Source organism: Eptatretus burgeri, chromosome 5 (genome assembly GCF_056783735.1).
Source record: "Eptatretus burgeri isolate ZD-2024b chromosome 5, Ebu_testis_v1, whole genome shotgun sequence".
Taxonomy (NCBI): domain Eukaryota; kingdom Metazoa; phylum Chordata; class Myxini; order Myxiniformes; family Myxinidae; genus Eptatretus; species Eptatretus burgeri.
The window spans coordinates 32,115,147-32,137,773 of record NC_140965.1 but is presented as its reverse complement, the minus strand read 5'-3'; the positions used below and the strand labels follow the sequence as shown (position 1 = coordinate 32,137,773).

At 43.6% G+C, this 22,627-nt stretch overlaps 1 protein-coding gene across 5 annotated transcripts in view; it reads right to left on the bottom strand.

The window, feature by feature from the left end:
- ZBTB38 (zinc finger and BTB domain containing 38) overlaps window positions 1–22,627 on the bottom strand; it is a 101,607-nt gene that overhangs the window by 21,516 nt on the left and 57,464 nt on the right. For 2 of the 5 annotated variants that reach the window (XM_085881299.1, XM_085881300.1), the window contains exons 2-3: window positions 15,780–15,932; window positions 4,243–4,667 (exon numbers count right to left, since the gene is read on the bottom strand). In XM_085881299.1, coding sequence (XP_085737425.1) covers window positions 4,243–4,667; window positions 15,780–15,903 — 549 coding nt within the window. In that variant the 5' untranslated portion in view covers window positions 15,904–15,932. Of the gene's footprint in view, window positions 1–4,242; window positions 4,668–6,139; window positions 11,057–11,179; window positions 11,276–13,218; window positions 13,464–15,779; window positions 15,933–22,627 lie in introns of those variants that run through there. The other 3 variants (XM_085881298.1, XM_085881302.1, XM_085881301.1) reach the window with 3 other exon arrangements.

The following is a 22,627-nucleotide window of genomic DNA, read 5'->3' as shown; positions in this document are numbered from 1 at the left end:
GAAAAAGAATGGGAGTGACACGGGAGAATCACAGTTGGCGACGCAGCTTACAGGGCGGGGCACAGTTGGTGACACAGCTGATGCAGAGAGGCACAGTTTGGATGCAGATGCTTTTAAAGAGAGAGAGAAATAGCCATTTGGAGGAATGGCAGGGGGGAGGAAGAGTCGCTGTGTGCCGGAACTGAATATTTAATCCCCAGAGTAAAGAGGAATTTGAGGAAGCCACAATTACGGAGCTCGAGTAGTTTTTACGGAGGTTTGCATCCGAACTCCTGCACAGTTTTTCCTCCGGGTTTGAAATCGACCTCTCAGTATTGTTTGATATTTCTATTCCCTGCACTGTGTTCTTGTCGAGTTAGTGAACTCACGAAGATAAGATAAGAACTGTTAAGAAATCTGCGTTGCTTGGGACCATGTTATGGGTAATTTGGGGGAACATTGTTTTGTGTTTATTATGATTTGCTGCGGTTTTATTTTAATAACAACCCATGAACTGTTACTTCTGCCTGGCCTCCATTCTTGCTGTACAAGTGCTTGAGTTTTCTTGATCGGCACCCTTTAAGTGCATAATTGGAAAAAACCAATTAACATTTAGTAAAGTAACAGAGTGAGTCAGAATTAGTCACTCGATTATACATCTGACCTGGCACACCTTGCGAGCACATAACAATTGGTCAGCTTCATTCCCTTTGATGAGGTATCGGGACGTTAGACCTGTAACCCTGGTTTGGGGCGTCGATCTTGTTGACAGCGCACGTGATATGGTCATTTCCGGAGCGGTTGCATGGAGATATATATATATATATATATATATATTACACTAATGTGAGAGAGGAGAGAGAGAGAGAGAGAGAGAGAGAGAGAGAGAGAGAGAGAGAGAGAGAGAGAGAGAGAGAGAGAATATGTGTGTGTGTGTGTGTGTGTGTGTGTGTGTGTGTGTGTGTGTGTGTGTGTGTGTGTGTGTGTGTGTGTGTGTGTGTGTGTGTGTGTGTGTGTGTGTGTGTGTGTGTGTGTGCACATGTTGTTCATAAAGCATAGCATTTTCTCTCTGCCAACTCTCCTCTCTGCCTCTGCCTCTGCCTCTCTCCTCTCTTCTTCCCATCCTCACTCCGCCCCCTCCGAATACAGTGCAGCACCTTCCCACACATATCTGTCTCTCTCCGTCTGCAGGCGGCGTCCGTCTGCGGACGGTTTTCTCCAGGCTGCATTTATAGTATGACCTGTAGAAAATGGATTTTAGACATTATTTTGTTTCCATCTTCACTGCTATTCAATGCAGAATCATTTTGATGAGATAGTATGAATTGTAATTAACGCTCCACTGCATATCCACCTTCTTTTCCTCTCACTTCACGCTGCCTTCCCTTCCCCCACCCCTGCTCGCTCTCCCTCCCTCCTCTCTCCCACACCCCTCCCCGTTCCCCCTCCCTCCTCTCTCTTTTTGCATATATATATATATATATATATATATATATATATATATATATATATATATATATATATATATACACATACATACATACATACATACATACATATGGATACATAATGAAATGGAAGACCAAGAAGGAACCCGAAGTAAAGAGCAAAGATGGAGTCATCAGAAGGAACCTGGAGAGGATACGGGTTTCAGCCGCTACTCCACTACCATCAAACCCATCCAAGAGCAGCCAAGTGAGCCTTACAGAAAATTTTCTGCAAGAATTCACTTCTCCTTGGAGAGATATTTAAAGAAAGAGAGGAATGGAGAGTAAAAGGTAAAAGAGAAGAAAAAGCAAGAATTAGAATGAATAAAGAGAATTGTGAAAAAATATAAACAGAAGGAAATGTGAAAGGAACAAAGATGTCGGGAAGAACCCAGATAGATAGATTTCAGCAGTTACTCCCTCGGCTCAAACGCACTAACATGTACAAGCTACCAGAGGTCCGTCAGCGAGGAAGCATGATCCACACAGCATCAGGATATGGTACAAACATGTAATGGAAGACCAAGAAGGAACCCAAACAAGTAAAAAGCAAATATGAAGTCCCCAGGAGGCTCCTGGATAGGATTTGCATTTCAGCTGCTTGTCCTCTACCCTCAAACCCATCCAGGCACAGTCAAGTAAGCCTTATTCAAAAAAATTAAATAAATTTAAAAAAGAAGCCAGATCAAAAAAATTAAACAATTCTGGCTGCCAGACCATGTATCCAATCAAGTTGAAATTTAAAACACATTTCCCATCACGACTAGATCATAATAGTGAAGTTTCACGTTGATTAATTAAGCGGTTCCAGAGAAAACATTATTATTTTTTCTTCAATCCAATATGGCTGCCAAACCATGTGACCCATAAATTATTCCTTCACAAGTTGTACACCCATGGCTCAGGGAACATTTGTGTGAAGTTTCCCCTCAATTTGTCCAGCCATTCTGGAGAAGATTTTTATAGGTTTTAGGGTAAATCCAATATGACTGTCAAACCATGTAACCTGTGACGTTATATGTGTGAACCTTTTGTTCCTCATGGTTAGGCGGTCATATGTGTAGTTTCATCTCGATCTGTTCAGCCACTTCAGAGAACAAGATTTTTGAAGGTTTAAAAAAACAACAAAAAAAAAAACAATGGAGCTGCCAAATCATGTGACTGATGGCATCATCAATTTTTTTTCTATGGACCATTTTTATCCCGAGATGACCCTCAAAAATCTTCATGCTGATCAGATGTAGCATTCTACATATGCAATTGTGACGCCACAACGAAGGCGCCTATGATGCCATAAAAATCACCCTTATTCATCATGAGGAGTATTTGCCATGTGCCAAGGTTCAATTTTTTGTCTTTGTGCAGTCTGAGATAGATGTCCAAAAATTTCCCATTTTTACAACATGGTTGCCACACCACATGACCGATGATGTCATAATTATCAATAAAACATTCTACATGAGTAGTCGCTCCTACGGTGAAAATTTTCTCTCAATCTGACAAGCAGTTGCGGAGAAAAACACTAAAGTTCTGTGCGGACAAACAGACAGACAGACAGACAAACAGACAAACAAACAAATGGACCCAAATACAATACCGTCTCCTCTGGTGAGGGTAATAAAAAGGAGCAGAGACAGATGGTATCAGTGGATGTGTGATTTGAAAGTATGCAGGGAATAGCAAGGCATGTTGCTTGAAAAGGGTTGGGGAATGGGAGGCAAAGTGAAACAAAGGAACAAAGAAAGCAAGCAGCCTGAACCTGGGAAAGAAACAAACCAGATTAACTGAATCTTGCAGTCCCTCTGGTGAAACTGCAAGAGGGATAATAACAGAATGTACAGGTGAAGCCAGTCTTTTGTACCACAGTAAACACTGGGCTGTCTGAGCTGAAGCCAGTCTTGTACAAGGCAGGAGAACATATAAAGGCAACTGACAAGCCTGTGTTGGCTAGGCAGTTAGCCTTGCACTACAGCCTCATCACGGGAGAGAACAATGATTTTTAAGAACTTGGATTCTTCAGCAGAGGAAAGGCAACCAAAAGTCTGGTGAACAAATCCACAGAGAAGAGGTATTCTCCATCATCCTGCAGATGAAGGCCTTGCATGTTGTAAACAATTGGGCAGCGAAAAATGCCCCATGCAACATCTGACCTTGAAGAATAGGTCAGCTCAGGCCAGATCAATGGTGGATGGACATATTAATCAGCTCACAGGAGGTGGTCATGTCAAGGAAATAGGCATCTATCAACAGCTGGTCATAGAATCTGACGGGCATTTTTCAGGTGTTCTGTCCGTCTCTCTGAGATGACGGAAGGAGTCGGCAATGTGGTGGAGACAATTTGACATGAAAGTTGAGGGAACGTGTATTTATGTAGAACTCAAAATAAATTCTGGATCCAAAAACATACAAATCAGTGAGCTCAGGATTCAGTGTTTGGAAGAGATTCCGTTATCTTTGCGCAACTTGTCCATTCTTGCACAACAAGACTGCCTCAGAAACAGAGGATGGTCTCGTCTATATATCTCCATTAACACATACGAGAGAAGTATCCCGCAACAGAAGCAATAAAAAAACTGAAACAAATTTTAATGGACAGTTTTATGACAACGTTTTAGCTAATGCACGAAAAATACTAAAAATGCTTGGTGAGTAAAGGCATTGCTCATGATAAGAAATAATGGCAGCAATACTGACAAAGTAGTCAACACCTTCCAATAATTTTGCCAACCTTTCACACTTCTCTTATTCATGGCAATTTGTTTTGAAATATTCATACCTGAATTGAATCATCTTTATTCTGGATCTTCAAACTGATGTCATCCAATGGAAGGTTTGCCAAAAAACTGATGCCAAGTTCCTTGCCTGCACGCACTAACTCGGTGCGTAGATCCAAGCGTAACACATTGGCAGACGCACTGTATACGAAGTTCAGAACCTCAGCAAAAACTTCAGGCCGTAAAGAGGGCAGTTCAACAACACGACCCACCGCTCCATAACCCTTATCTCCACCACTACCCAAAAGCTGTCGGAAGCGTGCGCTGGCACCCGCAAGGACATTCCGATGCGCCAGAAACTTGTGATCGGCCACTATGACCGTAAGGTCACAGAATGCGCCGCGGCGCCGTTGGTCATCTAGGGTACGCAGAAGATTGGCACAGTGTTTCGAATCCACTGCAACTCCCGCCATCATCGGACACAAGCCTGGCAGAGACAATAACATACTAGCTTTCAGTCCACTTCAACTTCAAACAATCACACAAGCCAAACAACAGTATCGTTTAAACATTCAACATACTTTGTATGCAGTTGAGAGGTCAAGATCTAATTCACCGAGCAATCAATTACAATTAATGCATGAAATCATTGGAGAAGCGGAGATGCAAGCAAAGCCAGCATATAAAATAATATGCAAAATAAACAACCGTTATTACTGGAGCATCCAACAACGTCAACCACAGGTAACAGAAACCGGTGCAGAGGTTGGCAACAGTGTTTTTTTTAAACTTATGCAGAGGTATGATATAAGGCACATTGCGAGCGTAATGCCACACATCAACAACAGTGATGGAAAAAAAACCTGAGCCCAATTTTACTAACTCATTCATTCTGATAGACAACGATCAGTACAAAGCAATAGCCATAGGCAGAAATCGCTAAGGGAACGGTCAAACAAAAAATTAATGCGATGGAGATATTGAGGATAAGGAGGGAAAATTGAGAAAAGAGAAAGGCAGGATATGTGAGTGTGGAGAAAAGGAAAAGGGAATGAGCATCAATGAGGCTTGCACAGTTGAAGGGGAGGGAGAGGTGAGGGGTAGAGGGGTTATTCAAGAGTTTTCTGGAACTGGGATATCAAAGTTTTTCAGATGTGCCAGTGGATTACTCTACAAACCCTGTTATTGCTTTATGTGTACAGATGTTTTGACATGAGGTTTTTTTTTTTACATCCTGATAGGTGGCTTGCACTTTGTTTCTTCTTTGCAGAATCTACACTTGGCCAATAGATTCAGTCCTGCCATCTTCTTAAAGCCATTTGTCGTGTCCCTGGTCTTGGGCATTTTTAATGATTCGTTCTCCATCCCAGTTGAGCTGACCGCTTCTTTGCTAATTTCAATAAGCCTAGTTTGTCTATGCCCAGTCTGTCCAATTATTTTTTGTAACTTCTTGCTCTTTTGTCATTCTCCCAGTTGTCAGTATATATCTGTTGGTATTCCGCTTTATATTTTTATTTTGTCTTTTTTGCAATCATTGGGGCTGTATTCATTGTTGTTTCATTTTCATGTGTGACATGTTCTATTCGCACCAGTCTTTGGAAATTTTTTGCTCGGTGGGTTAGGGATACTTTTTCTGGTTTGCTGCTTTCATATTGTTACGGCTGTGGAAATTCGCAGAGCACCATATAGGTCCTTAGATCAGTTATGCCGATAAGTCCGTGTTCAGATAGATTTCCCCACCGTTGTCTAATGGGATTTATTCATGTAACAGGGCTGTGAATCTTCAGTTAGCCGTTTTTCTTTACTATCGTCATTTTGGACCAACCAGCACGCCAACCACCAACCACCTTCTCCACCACCAACCACCCTCTCCACAATCGCCTTCACAACAACGACATCTCCTCACCATCTCCCAAACCGCATCTCCTCCAATACTCAACACGAACAACATTGCCTCACCTTCATTTCCAAAACGACGCCATCTTGGCGCAAGCCACGGCGAGTCCTCATCGAACGGCATCGCTGCAAACAAATGTGGTGGTTTCCTTCTCCCTTCGGTGTTGGTGATTTCTACCACGTCCGCTTGCTCCAAGCTTCGCCTCAGAATTCGGATCAAAAGAGAGAAAGGGGCAGAGCCAGTGGAGGTCAGAGGTGAGGGGTCGAAGGTCAGAGAGCGGAGGTCAAAACCTTGCCTCATGGACCCAATGTAAGGGCGAGCGGAGCGCCAATTCGCGGTCAGTCTGGAGAGGTCGAGTAGTCGCGTGGAAGTCTGAAGCCTGAAGCCTGCAGTAGCTGGAGAAGCTGAGGAGAGCGGAGGAGGTGCGAACGGGGAGCGCGGCTAAACCTGTTGTGCCGCGTGGAGCTACGCGTTCGTGTGTGGTACGTGGAGAGAGCCGGAGAGAGCTCGCCCGCCAGCGCCAGACGGTCCGAGGTGATCGGGCTTCGGAACGGTCCGAGCATCGCTGAGGGACGAACGGGTTCTGAACAAGAGCATAAACTCAAAAAGAGCGAAGATCCGTACGTTCCTCTCAGGCGTTGCCGGCTGGGGCCCGAATCACCAGGCCGCGGCCGAGCCGCGGTTACGCGAGCTGCCGTGGGGAAGGAACGTCGCGGGTCGCCCCAGCGAGGAAGGTAACCAGCGCGGCCTCACAGAGCCTCTGCGGTCTACATGGCTCCGTGCAAATAAAGACCCAAAGAGGTCCAGTCTACCCCTCATCTGTCCTGGGGTTTTTCCTTGCTTTTCTTTGTGTGAAAGTTCTGGCGCCGAGTCCGTCAAGTAAAACTGTATAAGTGACTGTACATAATAAATAGATGGTCGTACCGCTTTGTCTTGCTCACGTCTTATCCCTTCCCGCAAATTCATTGTATAAATTGCATGCGTGTTTTTCCATACCTGCATGACTGTATACGTGTGAGAAATAATAGATGTGCTTGTTTAAACGTAACCTGTTTGTCACGTCATTTTCCCTTAATTGAGCTGCCGTATTGCATTTCGGAATAATAGCGGGCTTTTTGATAGCCGATAATAGAATCAGGTACAGCGAGGTCTCGCGATAATACCCCACTCGGTTATCCCAAACGGAGCGAGCTGCTTAAGCGGCTCGTGTCCAAGCAGGCCTCGCTGAGGTTCAATCTCTCGGTAATCTACCCGCGCGAATAATTCGAGAAATCGATTATTTGGCGATCGGACCCTGTAGCGCGGGTAGAGTGCGGACAAGGTTGTGGTGTGCTTGGAGCACACCCGTGACTGGTTTTCGGCGTTGTTCCGGAACGTCGTGACTGAATTGTCCGTTCGGTGGGCGTACGGCCGCAATTCGGCTAAAAGCGGCTGTCCACACGCCGGCAGGCGCGAATTCGTAACAATATTTACTTCCAAATTGGATTGTGTAGTCTGTTGATCTTTTCCTGTACTCAGCCAGTCCTACGGTGGTCATTCTGTACACTTGGTTGAGCTCAATCAGGACACTGCCTCCTCAACTCGGCAGGTACATTCTCGGGATGCACTAATTTTTGAAGAACGTTTTGTGGATAGTGAAGAATTTCCTTGTTTTAATATCTAGTTTATCGATATCCGTTTGTGAACAGTTTATTATTCCACAGCTGTATTGGAACACTGTTACTGCCAGTTGGTTCATGGCTTTGATTTCGTTTCTCAGGGTGAGATATGCTTTCAAGATCAGTCTTGTTCTACACAAGTTTTCTTTGGTAATTGTTTTGTGCATTTGTTTGGGACATATTTGGTGGCCCTCTTCTACTCCAAGGTATTTCTATGAAGTTTTGCTTTCCATTACCTGTTTTGGTATATCTTGGTCAATTGTTGTTGATTTACCTTGAACAAATGTGTCCTTGGCACACTTGTCTAAGCCAAATTACATTTGAATGTTGTCGGAGTACGGCTTCACTAACTTCAGTTGTTGTGTCGGTTTTTTGTCGTTTGGTGCGAAGAGCTTTATATCATCCATATACAATAGATGCATCACTTTTCCTGTCCCTTTAGACATTATTTTATTGGAAGTTAGGGTATATCAGTGTCCTTACTCATTTATGAGGTTGCTCAGTGGGTCCAGAGCCAGGCTGAACAAGAGGGGTGAGAGGCTATCTCCCTGGAAGATCCCTCGATGCATCTTCACCCGTGGTATTTCATTATTTCCTTCTGAGTGCTGCAGTATCAGTGTGGTACTCCAAAGTTCTATTGTTTTCTCAATCAGTTTGATTAATTGTGGATTGATTTTGTATATTTGCATGCATTTTATCATCCATGAATGTGGGACACTGTCAAAAGCTTTCTTACAGTCTATCCAGGCAGTGGACAATTTAGTTCTTCGCATTCTGCAGTTTTCAAGAATGGCCTTGTTTAGTAGTAGGAGGTGTATTGTTCTGTAACATCCTCTCTTTCATCCCTTCTGTCCTGTCTCTAGCTCTCCTTGCTGTGTTAGGTGGTGGTACATAATTTATGTGATGATTCCTGTCCGAAGTTTATATGCTGTTGGTAGAGATGTTATTGGCCGATATTTGTGAGGAAGTTGGGATTCTTCTTATTTTGGGATGAGGAAGGTGTTACCCTCTGTGAGGCATTCATCCATTGTCTTTTCCTCTTGGCTAAGCTTGTTTAATGCTCTAGCATAGTGTTTGTGGAGAGCATCTAATTGATTCAGCCATAAGCCTGGGGAGCCCATCCAGGGTCGGGCTTTTGAAGTTTATCATTTTTTCCAGTTTTCTTATATTTTATTGATAAATTATATCAGAGAGCATTTCTCTTAGATGTTGCATTTTCTTCTCCAATTTTGGGATCCATTCCACCTCCTTGTTATGCTATTTTTGATCTTCATAAATTCCTTTCCAGAAGACTTCTAGTTTATCTTTTTCAGAGGGGAATTGACACTTTCCGCTTTTGTTTTCCTCGTTCTCAGTAGAAACCATTTGGGTTACTCTCAAACATGTGGTTTTGTTTTATCCCTTCGTTGGCTTCATCATAGTTTTTTTTATCTTCCTTGCTATCATTTCTATTTTGAGTTTGTTTTTCAGGACACAATAACTCGGTCTTTGTCTTCAATTCAATATTTGCTTTTTATTTTTTTTAATTTTCTCCTTGAGGCTTGGGCTGTGATTTCCCCTTTGGAATTGGTGTGTGTGTGTGTGTGTGTGTGTGTGTGTGTGTGTGTGTGTGTCACTTCATTCTAAAGGGTTCCTGCTGTCGTAGAGAAATGAAAACAGGTACTGTTGGAAAGCGAATAATCAATTTACTTGGAACAACAATTTGTGTCCATTTAGTCTCAGAGATACCCATTTTAAAAGCCCTCTTTCTTGCAATGAAGAAGCAGGAATGGGAGCTTAATGTAGTGGTTCAAATAATAACATTTATTATTCTACGATAGCAGGAATCCATTAGGACACAGAAGTACACAAAATTATATAAACTGTATTAATATTTTGCGAAGCAATAGAAAAATATGTAAAAGTACACAGAAAGAGCACACAAATGACGGCAGCGGCAACAACAGTTATTTAAAAAAAAAATTGGTGTGTTTTACTTCACTTTACATCCTCCTTCAGACTCATTGATAGACATTAAATTTACATTTGTGAACTACAACATGCTGCCATTTGATTAAACCCATCAATCAGTGAAGCGATGGGTGGGCATGCCTACTAAATCACTGAAATTTGTTTCATAAATTTGACTTGTTGCATGGATTAGGTGGCCATTCAGGTCCATTTTTTTTAGAATGACTACCAGACACGTACATGTGGCATTTCATGCCATAAGCTGGTTGTCAGCTTATGTGACAATTTAAAATAGGAATACTTTGGCATTCATCGAAGGACTACATAACAATACCAGCGAATTCTAATAATAATTTTAAATGTGGTTTTGGTAGCCTTTTTCCAGAAAGCGTCTAGAAAAGCAGACAACCAGGCTGTAGGAGAATGTCAGCAGGAACAATGAGCCATCTTTTGCCAAACCTAATCCTAAAGCCAAAAAGATAGCAACAATTCAGTCCGTAAGTTTTGTAGTGCAGGGAAGAGATTTACTTTGCCGATAGTTGGTGGCTTCACGGTCCTCTCACACCATAGATGAAAAGGAAGCCATTGGAAACTTTGAGTTTGTGTCTTAGCCCAGGAGCTTGTTTCAAGGAGATTCACTGTGCCTATGATGCCTTGATAAGAGTGAAGTCACTTGACAGCTTCAAAACGTTTCACACAACACCTTCCAGAGGATAGTAAGCAGCCAGTCGACAATTGGCAAAGAGACAAATGAGGAATGGAGGAGCATGGATTCTATAACCACATCATTAAACTATTTGGAAACGGATATATGAGTGAACATTGCAGGGAAGATTAGCAAAGGCTGATCTTTGACCAGAGCCAACCAGTTCTTCATAGTAGGACAATCACAGTCACAGAGCATCCACCTGAAACTCCACTAAAATGCATCATAATAGAAATAGATGGTCCGGCCATACTGCACTTAATTCCTGACAGAGCGAAGATAGAAACAATGTCTGATCTGAACAGGGCATTCCAATCAATAATGGAACAAAAGACTGGGATGTATGATGAGATTGGGTTTACCTTTGAGCCATACAGTGAGGCTTCAAGAAAGGCCACAAGAGAAAAGAGAAACAAAGAAATAGCAGCAACACAAGATGCAGTGAATGAATCCACAAATCTTGCAAACATTACAATGGCTAAGTTCCTCAGTCATGAGAAGACAAAGCAGGAGGTTGGAATGCTCCATATGACATTGCTTGGCTGTACAGTTACATTAGACATGAGAAAGCAGCAGGATTATTGGGCTGGCATGCTTTAACTAGCTGAGAAATTTGTTGGATGAGGAAAAGAGGACATAGTGGAATCTTTATCTGGCATTAGACACTGTGGACGACAAAGAAATCATTCAGGGATTTCAATAATTTTGGCAAACAACACAGCTGTCAAACACAGCAATACAAGCCCTTTAAAATTTGTGGCTTCAAGCTATGCTGAAGGTATTCGTACACTCCAGGCTGCTCGTTGGCATCTGTTCACAAAGACGGTTGAGGGGGAGAAGCTTCCACTGAAACCAAAGATCTTCAAGCAGCATCTGCTGAGAGCCTAAGTGCAGACATATACATACATGGAAACATGCTCTTCTTTTACACAAGCCTCTGCTGGATGTGAAGATTTGACAGTTTGGTTGGAAATGGGAGCACAACCGCTGGAGCCCAATAACACAGACTACTGGTACTGAGCCATCTGATATCATGGCACTCGTCAAGTGTTAACTGTCAAGGGACATTCAACACGAGGTCATATTCTTGCTTAACCTGCCCTGCATCAGAGGACATTTGTAAAAATATTAATCCAGCAAGTGTTCAAGGCATCAACTCTGATGGGGAAGACCTTGAAGAGTATTGTGATAATGCTTAATTGATAATTTCAATATGACAATGTCAAGTGACATGTGACAATTGGCCATGTTCTTGCTATTGTGATAATGCTTCAATTTTTTGATGGAAGCTGAAACAGTGACATTTGCTTTCCACTGATAAAATGCTGGACTCGATAAGGATCACTACACTGATAAGACTAACTATTAACAAATATTGTATGAAATCAATACCTTTGTTAAGCATCATCCATATCACCAGGAGTAGTTTACTTATTGACAGTCATATCATTTAAAATGTGCATGTGTATGGCAGCCATTTTTAGATGACTTGCCATTTAATAGTGGTGAGAATTAAGAATTTCTTTACAAATAAAGATCCATTTTGGGACAATTAGGTCACTTATTCCAGAGGACGAGCCAAATATAATGATCTCTCCATTCAAAGCAGATGCTAACGGAATTTTTTGTTTCGGCACCTTAATTCATGTTTGGTAAAAAGGGTCTCCAAAGTGATTCAACTGATTTGGTAGAGGTTTACACATAGGATGATCACATTCAGGAAAGTATTGATACTTGCATAGATTGGGCAAATGATTTGAGATGCAATTTAGCATGAGTACCATATTTTCCAGTGTATTAACCGCATCCATGCTTTTCACCCGCAAAATAAATGAATATATTGATCATTTTATTTTCTGATCTAGATCTAAATACGTTTATACATTAACTTTGTACAGAACAAAGTGACGAGGTATCAACATGCTTACTCCCACGTCCGCTTAATTTCGTCTAACAGTCTTATTCTCATTTTCAAAAGTTGAAGAGAGAGAGGAGAGGACACCAAGAGGTTTCTATTTTTCTTTCTTATTTTTAAATATCATAAAAATGATTTTTTTGTCATAAGGAAAAGGAAGAAAAGTGATTCATTCCGGTATCATACTGTTGTAGTTTTCCGCCGCGCCGGCGTGCGGGCGACTGCTTTTAGCTAATTCACGGTGGCACGCGCCCACCGGACGTGGCAAACCTAGTCGCAGCTTTCGGATCAACGCCGAAATCCAGCTACGGGTGTGTTCTTAATCACACCGTAAATCAGCCAACTATTCTGTCCGTGCGCGACAGGGTCCGATCGCCGAATTGTCGATTTACCTAATTATGCGCGCAGACAGAATGCCGGGGATTTACACCTCAATGGGACCTGCTTGGAAACGAGCCGCTTAAGCAGCTCACTCCGTTCGCGATTTGCCGAGCGGTGTATATCGCCAAGCCCCGCCGGATCCGATTACTTTATCGGCTATTTAAAAGCCAGCTCATATCCCGAACGCAATACGGCAGCTCAATTAAGGGAAAGGACGCAACGAACAGGTGGACATCAAACAATGACATTTATTTATACACACTTAAGCAGTCATACACGTATGCAATCATGTAGACAATAAAGCAATGCAGGAACAAGCAAGACAAAGAACTACAACCGTTCTATTTATTATGTACACTTATTACAATTCTACTTAAGGACATGGCGCTACAACGTTCATACAAAGAAAAACCCCAGGAAAGAAAAGGGCAAGAACTGGACCTTATGGGCCTTTAATGTCCCTTGGAGCCGGGATGACTGCGAGGCTCCGAGAAACCGCGCAGGCTCCCTTTCACCCTCGTGGTGACTCACCGGGCCTTGCTTCAGCGACCCTCAGTGGCCCTGCCCGCACTCCGCTGGACTCCACCCGTGCCTTCAATGGCGATCCGGCTGGCGACCCCTCTCCGGCTCCACCGGCGCCTTCGTCGACCAAGGAGAGAGACCAAGCAGAGGGACTCTCTTTCCCCTCGCTGACAGACTCTGCTGCACCCCCAGACTGCAGACGATTGCAGCTCGCCTCCGCTCTCAGACTTCCACTCAACTCCACAGCGAACCCAGACCGACTGACCCCTTGGCGTTTTCAGCCCAGCCTTTTATTGCCCCGGCGCCTCGCCCTCCCTTCGCGGCGCATGGGGGGGGGGCATTCCAGGGGGGTTCGGCTCGGCTCTTGGCCCGCTCTTTTGGCCCGATCATGGACATTATGTTTCTTTCGCCCTTCTGAGGGAAAATTCCAACAGAGCTCGGCTGGGGTCAGTTGTTTTCCAACCGTCATTTCTGTTTACCCGTTCTGATGGATATCAGGGCGGGAGTTGTTGAGATGTTGTTGTTGCAGTGTGGTTAGCGCTGTGGTGGGAATGGCATGGTTGTTGAGATGGTGGTTGTGGTTGGCGCTGGGGTGGGGATGGCGTGGTTGTTGAAAGACGGTTATGGTTGGTGCTGTGGTGGGGATGGCGTGGTGGTTGAAAGGTGGTTGTGGGTGTTGAAGTAGTGGTTGTTCCAAAATAAAGATAGAAAAAGAATAATGGCTGACTCAAAGATCACAGCCCGGTTACACGAATAATTTCCCGTTCAACATCGGTGGGGAAATCTAATCTGAACACACACTTATCGACATAACTGATCTCTGGGAAGCCTGAATGGTGTTCTGTGAATTTCCACAAACGTAACAATACATATTTATTGTGGATTTGTGGCCCTGAAAAGTGTTGTTTGGGTTTGACGAAGCTTTTCAGATAAACCCGAGGAAATCCTAGTCAATGCTTTCCTCATCGAAGACGGCACTTAACTCCTTGTCCGAATCAGGGTAGAGCAAGTCCATGTCGCTGTCATCATCATTTGCAGCCTCCTCCTCCCAAATGATGTCATCCTCTGTGCCGTCCATGCTGTGGGAGATGCAGCATTTCAGAAATGCTCACTCGATGATGTCCAACGAAATCTCCTCACACACCTTGACGATCCAGCTGCAGATCATGGGAAGGTCGACCTTTCTCATCCTCCTGATTAACGCCGGCAGCCTCCCAGTCAACATAATGTGAAGCCAACATAACCACGGGAGTAATGGTGAAAGTTCAACCGAGATGCATGTGGACAACATTCCTTGGTATCTGGCTTGAAAATCCTGGCGGGAAACACGTCACGAAATGTTGATGTTTTAACTGATGAAAATACCAAGTCTGGGAAATATGAAAGTTCGTCTTTGGTGATTCCACTGAGATGCAGCTAATGTTCTTCGAAACCTGGGCCGAATAAAGGCCTGCGACGTATGAAAGTTCGTCTGGTCGACGCGAATAATCCCCGTAAAGCAAGTTAGGAACCGCTGATAGAAACGAGCGAAAACGAAGAGAACCAGGAAGAACAAAGAGAACAGAATGAAGCCAAAAGAATTGAGCAGCACTGGTACTTCTTAACGCTTCATTGTCCCATGTGGCTCCTCGCTCTGGTGAGATTCTTCTTCTTCCTTTTAAATCCATTTCCTGCCCTCATATAGAAAAGTACTCAGGGTTGATTGGTTGTTTCTAGTTTTAAACCACACCCTGCTATCCAGCATTTGCTGGCATCGCATCAGCATGCAAGGAACAAGCTTGGTGGATGAATTCTGCCTGCGTCGGATGTTCATGTATAAAATGATGCACGTAAAAAGATAGTCACCACTGCAAGTCCCACGTTTATCCACCCCTTCTGCTATACACGAACAATGACGCCAGCTGGAAACTTGTCTTTGGGCAGTGTCTTCCTCTTGAACACGACATACGAGGGAAGCTTGCCATGCAACCTCACTTGAGGTGGGTGCTCCATTATTGGACTCTAGCTATTGTGAATAATTCTTCTTTTGATGCGAGACCAGGTGTTCTTTTTCTTTTGTGTTCTTCTTCTAATGGCATTAATGGTTTAATGGCACGCCCATTATATTGTGATGATTACATTATGATGAACATATGATAAGGGGTTCTGAACTTCATTAGTGATATCATGAAAGAACGACTGTGCAAATTTACGTGGTTGTTCTCCATTATCAGGGAGGAGTGACCCAAGGGTATGATACAATTTACCTTGGACTTTAAACGTGGGGTTGAAACCGGTATTGGTGGCCACATTGCAACCTAATGATGCCAGTGCTAGTACATTGTTGTATGCCCACAAATTGTCTATGAAGTGCTGTGAAGTCCAAAGTGAATAAATTTCACTGGGTGGTTCCCTTGTGGATTCTAACCTCAGTTTTCCTCGCTGGCAGCATTGCCCTTCAAGTTCTTCAGACCATCAATACACCAAACAATGGGGACATGAGACGTCATACAGCGAACCACAATTATGGGGCGGAATGTTACACTCTTCGAAAACAGTTCGCACAGCAGGGTGTTCATTATGAGGCGTACTTGCTGTATCAAGAGCGGGCAACTGCGTGGCACTTTGCGATGCTAGACGCCTCCGTTTCCTATCTCGTCGTGCACGATTGGACACCCCAACCATCGATGCTCTGCGTTGTTTGGGTGGTGGCATTTTTCAGACATCTCTGTCTCAGCATGTCACTATGGGAACAAAAGAAAAGTTGTGTCTATAGTTTCATTTTTTTTTAATGTTTGCTTTTATATATTTACAAAAGGGATCGGGGTGAAGATGAATTTTGGGTGCAAAAACTGTCGTTTCTCCAATGGGGTATATAATAGATGTTGCTACGGTCGCCAGAAAATCACAGCGGACGCGAAACGAACTCTACAAAGGCCTTATTTATAGCAATTCTATCTATATTCCATTTTTTGAATCCGCTATCACCTGCGTAAATACATGGAACACATAATGTGAAGATTTCGGAAGTATGAACAGAATATGTTTGGAGAAAAGTGTGTTAAAAGTTCCAGGCTTACGCCCATTACATTACGATGATGATGATGATGATAATTGATATTCAGCATTGATCGTTTTTAAGACTGATCTTTTTTTCTATACCCATGTATTAACTGCACCCCCATCTTTTACCTTTTTTGCCAATAAAAAGTGTGGTTTATACACCGGAAATACGGTAAGTGTAAGGTGTTGGGGATGGGCAAGAACAATGAAAAGAGAGATTACAGGATGCAAGGGGTCATTTTGGAGCATGTCACACAGGAGAATAATCTGGAGGTGGTAATAGATATGGGAGATAAGCAGGCAGCACAGTGCCAGGCAGCTATAGGTAGAACAAATATGGTTTTAGGTTATATTCGGAGGGAGATCATTTATAAATCAAAAGAGGTGGTGTTAGCATTGTACAAGAATTTAGTGAGGGCCACATCATGAGTATTGTGTGAAGTTTTGGTCACCACAACTTAGGAAGGACAGAGATGCCACAGAGAGGGTTCAGCGCAGGGCAACGAGATTGATTCAGGGCCGAGCTATACTCAGCGATGAGGAGTGGCTGAAGGAGACAAGGCTTTCTTCACTAGAAAGGAGGTGGTTAGGAGGAGATATGATAGAGATCTTTTTGATAATGAAGGGTGTGGTCAAAAGTACAAAACAAGTGTGAAAGAGTTTTTCAGCACAATAGACAGTGATAGGAACCAAAGGCCATAGCCTGAGATTAAAGAAGATAGTTAAAACGGTAGTAAGGCAGGGGTCTTTCACTCAGAGAGTAGTTCATGCCTTGTTCTTCATTGCACGGTCTACGAGCCACTGGTAGTCCCTAGTGACCTAAAGTGGGGCCCCTGACGTGCGGCCGATAATACACAATGTGAAAACACTCCATTGTAATCCGCCATAAATGCTCTCAAATTGACCCAATGGTTTCAAATGAGTGTTTCCAACCCTAAGTATAAAAGTAATATAACTTCATCAGGATACGGTTGCAGTACACAAATTATGCTTGCAGCCCAGTTAACCACAAAGAAGAAGAGTATGTGGAGGCGGGACCTAATAGCAGCCATTACGGAGTCCGGCAGATGGTGTGGCGGCTCTCACACTGATGTCTTATCGGCAAAAGTGTCCCCCCTCTAAAATAATAGTGAAGATCACTGAGTTAATGCATGGAATGGTCTCCCTGGAAATGTAGTGGCAGCACAAACAGTAAAGTTTAAATTGGAATTCGGAAGGTACCTGAAAGTATTGGTGATAGAGGGGTATAGGGATGTTGCCAGGACTCTTCGGTCGTTGAGCATGAATGGTGATTGTGTGCACGTGTGGAGTGTTGGCTGTGGGGTCTAGTCAAGGGGTGGTGTGCGGTTGATGTGCGTTTCTCACCCCTGAACCACCTTTGCCCACTCCTTTACGGGGGGGAGGGGGGGGCTGTAAAGCATAAAAAACTACAACAAAAAAACTTCTGATTCCCAATTTATTTATCTTTCATTCCCTCTTCTTCATGCTCTGTAGCCAGATAACACAATTAATCCTTTTGGGGAAGTTGTCACAAGAGGATCGAGTAAAACTGAAAACGACGGACCGGACATCATTTGCTTGAGTACCACGATAACATTGTTGCCATTTGGACCGGACATCATTTGCTCGAGTACCACAATAGCATTGTTGCCTAAGAGACTGCCATGTTGTTAAGTGGTGCTGAGCACTCCGTTTTGTTGGAATGCTTGTTTGAGCACTTTGAATAAAGCCAGCTTCTTGGAAAACAATAACAAACTGCTTGCTAATGAAACACATCCTTGGTGTTGGTATAGCACAGACATGATGGGCCGAATGGCCTCCTCCCACATAGGATTTCGTTGTTAAATAGATATAAATATAAACGTTAATCACCCCCTGCATTAATCCCTTTCAGCGTTTATCATTTATCAAGATGGTCTGAATGGATAAACACTAGAGGTCTTTTCACAGGGATTCGGATTATCTCGCGGTCCAGACTGATAATGCCTGCGGTCCGGATATGGACTGTGGTCCAGACTGATGATGGATGCGGTCTGGATGTGGACCGTGGCTCAGATTGATGATGTCTGCGATCCGGATATGGACCGTGGCTCGGACTGATAATACCTGCAGTCCGGATGTGGACTGTGGTCCAGACTGATTATGCATGAGGTCTGGATGTGGACCGTGGCTCAGATTGATGATGCCTGCGGTCCAGATGTGGACCGTGGCTCGGACTGATAATGCTGGGTGTGCGCTGCCGCTCACCACTGAGCGAATCCCCCTAACCTGTGGCTAATATTTTAAACCACCCATTAGCCACTGTTGCTAATCCATGTTTTCGTGTTTTTTTTTTTTTACCAGTTTCAGACGAATTTTGGGTGATTTTAGCACAGAATTCAACCTTTGTTGAGATGGCCGCCATTTTGTATGTTTTGATTACGGGAATCACACGTGATTTCGTACAAGCTTATATATACTAACTTTAGTAGTTTTAAACTTGTTTCTAGTAAAAAAAAAAAATCGACCTAAATTACGCATGATTCCTATGATTCTCGTCTCAAAATTTTATTTTAATTTGTTGAATTTTTAACCTCCGTCATCGAAGATCGGAGGTTACTGTTTTCACCCCTTTATGTTTGTTTGTTTGTTTGTTTGTTTGTGAACAGTATTGCGGAAAAACTCCTCGACGGATTTCGAAGAAACTTGGTGGGGGGGTTAGGTATGGTCCAAGGATCATGTCATGAGATTCTGGACTTGGTCCAAAATCCAATATGGCCGCTATGGCGGCCAATTTGAAAAAATATTTGATTTTTTTTTTTGCAGTTCTACATGTTTTAAGTGATTTCCACCCCCCCCCCAAAAAAAAAATTGTTAGAGAAAAAAAAAATTTGCAACTTTTTTTTCAACAAAATTTCGATTTTTTTTTTTTGCATTTCTAGATGTTATAAGTGATTTCCAACAAAAAAAAACATGCCAAAATTATAATTGCGGCTGATTTTGGAACTTCAGGTGGATATACCCATGTAAAATCAATTTCTGTCTCAAGGAATCTAGTTATGACGAATGAATTGAGTCTGTAAAAGTTAAAAGTAAAAGGGAAAGTTGCAAACTATAACTCTGTGAGCACTGTTGACGTCAAATTGAATGAATAGGATATCAGGTTCACTTGAGTGACCTAGCAGTATTGGCGGCGGAGGTTTTGCACTCTACCGAGTGCTCCCCCTCTAATTTTTTTTTCTGGAATGATTCGGCGCTACATGCTTCGTTGGGTCAGTGGTTGCCAGGTGAGTTTTGACACAATCAGTAGTAGTACGAGTTTGTTTGGATGCGAGAGTTTGTTTGGATGAGTGAGCTTGATGGGTGACTTTGGTTGGAAGTGTGAGTTTAATGTGTGAGATTGGTTGGATGAGTGAGTTTGATGTGTGAGATTGGTTGGATGAGTGAAGTTGTTGGGCGAGTTTGACTGGCATGAGGTTGGTCCAATCCTGGTCCACAACCACCCCCATCCCCCACTACCAACTACTAAAGGCACAACGACCATACCACACACACACACACACACACACACACACACACACACACACACCCCTCACAATCACCACCTCCCCTGATGGTCATTCATTCAACCAATCTCATACGTCAACCTCACTCATCCAACCAAACTGAACAATCTAACTCACTCATCCAACCAACCTCACCCATCAAACTCACACATCCACATAAAAATTAACTTATTATTTCATATTGCTTAAAAAAAAACTTTTGAATAAAATATGTGGCTATTTCCTTTCTCCTGTGGCTAATCATTCTAAACCTGGATTAGCCACAGTGGCTAATTCCTTTTGAAAGCCAGAGCACACCCAGTAATGCCTGCGGTCCGGATGTGGACTGTGGTCCAGACTGATGATGCATGCAGTCTGGATGTGGACCGTGGCTCGGACTGATGATGCCTGCGGTCCAGATGTGGACCATGGTTTGGACTGTTGATTCCCGTGGTCCGCCTTTTGAGGATCCTTGGCACTTTAATTACACATTCATCTCCAATGCAACATTGATTAAATAAACTTTTCTTCCATATAAGTTCCGCTATAGGCAAGGAAAGATGTCCATGCTCGGCGGGTTGTTAAGCAACCATGAAGGCCAATTGGTTCTGCTGATCCTGGCGGGGTTTCACTACCTCATATGGTACATTACCTGTCGACGGCCGCATCAAGAGGAGTCTCATGCTCTCCATGTGTACTTGCGTTAACTTACCTGATCAAGTGCAGCCAAGCGGAGCTGCCAAGTATGCATCGGCTAACAAGAGCCAATCAGTGGGTTAAAACTTCCCGGCTAACTGTGTGCAGACTACAGTGTACCAATGGAGGAAAAGACGTGACATAGCTGGGTACATTCACAAGGAGAGCAATATTTATAAAGTGAGGTTGAGGAAAGACATGTAGAACAATAATCAAAGGTTTTATTACAAAAGCAATATATACAGAAGGGGAAAGCAAGGATTGATGAGTTGCAAAGGAAAATACACGTATATACAAAAGAGGACACGGTGCAGAGCAAACCCGATATTATGCTGACACAATCGTATCTTCAACTAACATTACAGGTGTCATCAGACACAAACCTGAGGAAAGTTAGAGAGCAAAGAAAGAGGGGGAAAGTTTGAGGTGTTTGCGACATCTCTGTTAACTTGCACAGTCGATTGACCCACACTTCCCAGTCGTTTAGGTAGAGGGGAGACTGGGGGTGGGGGGGAGACTGGGTGGGGGGGGAGACGGAAAACTGAGGGTGTCTAAATTGCATGGTCAGAGGTTGTGGGATGAGGTGTGGTGTGGTGCTTTGTGAAGAGGAAAATTTAAAGATGTGGGTCAGGGGGTTTTAGAAACAAAGGAAAGGACGAGTGAGAGGATAGACTTAATCATGAGTATGAAGATGTCTGTACGTGAAAGTGTTTAATGGACTCGGGCGGTGATCGGTCTGGTGTCTGGCATTCTTACTCGCCCAGCGCTCTGTAAACTGCCTTCCACCCCGTGACCTCAAGAACAAAGGGTGGGCCAGATGAGAGAAGGGCAGGCAAAAGATCAGAGCTATCTTTTTCTTCACCAGTGGGGGCAGCACTAAGAAAGCAGAACAAGTGGAGTGATGGGTGTTTCCCCGCACTCTCATTGGAGAACGAACCATCGCTCAAGTGCTTGGTCTGCCCAGGCAAGGATACTGCACCAGAAATGGGCTCATTTATGATCCGCAATTTTCCATGCGACAGAGTTCCTCAAATAACATGGTATTTGGTGGCACTATAATAACATATAACCACCATCCGCATATGTGTGGAGATAATGAACGTTCAGATATGTGCGGAGATAACGCCGGGGTATCTGGTGGCGCTCTCCGGCCACGAATATGCACCGGACACCCATTGAGGGCCGCAGTTTAGCGAAACGCGAGGGCTATCTCCACCATCCTGAATGGAATTCGGCGCACTGTTGCGCTGGCCAGAACGTCCAGACCCCAACGTCTATAAATATAATGGTACGGCACCCTCCCCATCCCGTGCTGGTCCAGAGGGAGGCGGTGAATGCTGGTGGTGATGGAGGTTGTGCATTGGCAGCAGTGGTGTCGCGGTGAGCTCCCGGCATGGTGATTCCTGGTGGTTGAGGCGTCGTGGTTGTAGCAGTTAATGGTGATGGTCAGCAAGTGTAGCTTGTTGTGGGGATTTTTAGGAAGGTGTTGTGGTTGTCATATAAAGGGTGTAGCATTGTGTTACAAGTAGGGTGAACATCTGATTGGAGAATGGGTTGCGTTTGTAAATGAGCTGCTGGGGCATTCCATGTCAAGTGTACACACCCTCCCGACACTAATACCTCATTTTCTCCCCATATGTTGGTCATTTTTCACTTGGGTGAAAAAACTCAAAATACCAACTTTTAGACCTTTGGGCCTATTGGGGCCCATTTTACGGGCCCCCCAAATTTGGGTGCCCCCAGCTGCCCCCACAATCTTCCAAAGGCCATATCACAGGTTGTAGTGGTCCGATTTGGCTGATCTTGGTATCGAAATGCTCGTAAAAGCGAGTAAAAAAAAAAAAATTGAATCGCGTAAAGTAAAATCACTCTGAAAGACTAATTCAAAAAGTTATAGTTTGGGGCGCCCTTTGACCTTTGGCCCCCGCTCCCCAGCCAAACAGATGGTCCCGATTTTTTCGTGTGAGAATACCCCTTCATATACTCCAACACCTCAGCATAAATAAAAATGGGATCTCAATGGGTTCAAAGTGTGATAATGGTTTTATTGTTCGGGGACTCGGGTGCTGGACACAATACGCCACAATACATAGCACAATATTTGAACACAAGATTTCCAATACACTATAATCAGTATATTGTACATAAATTTTCCA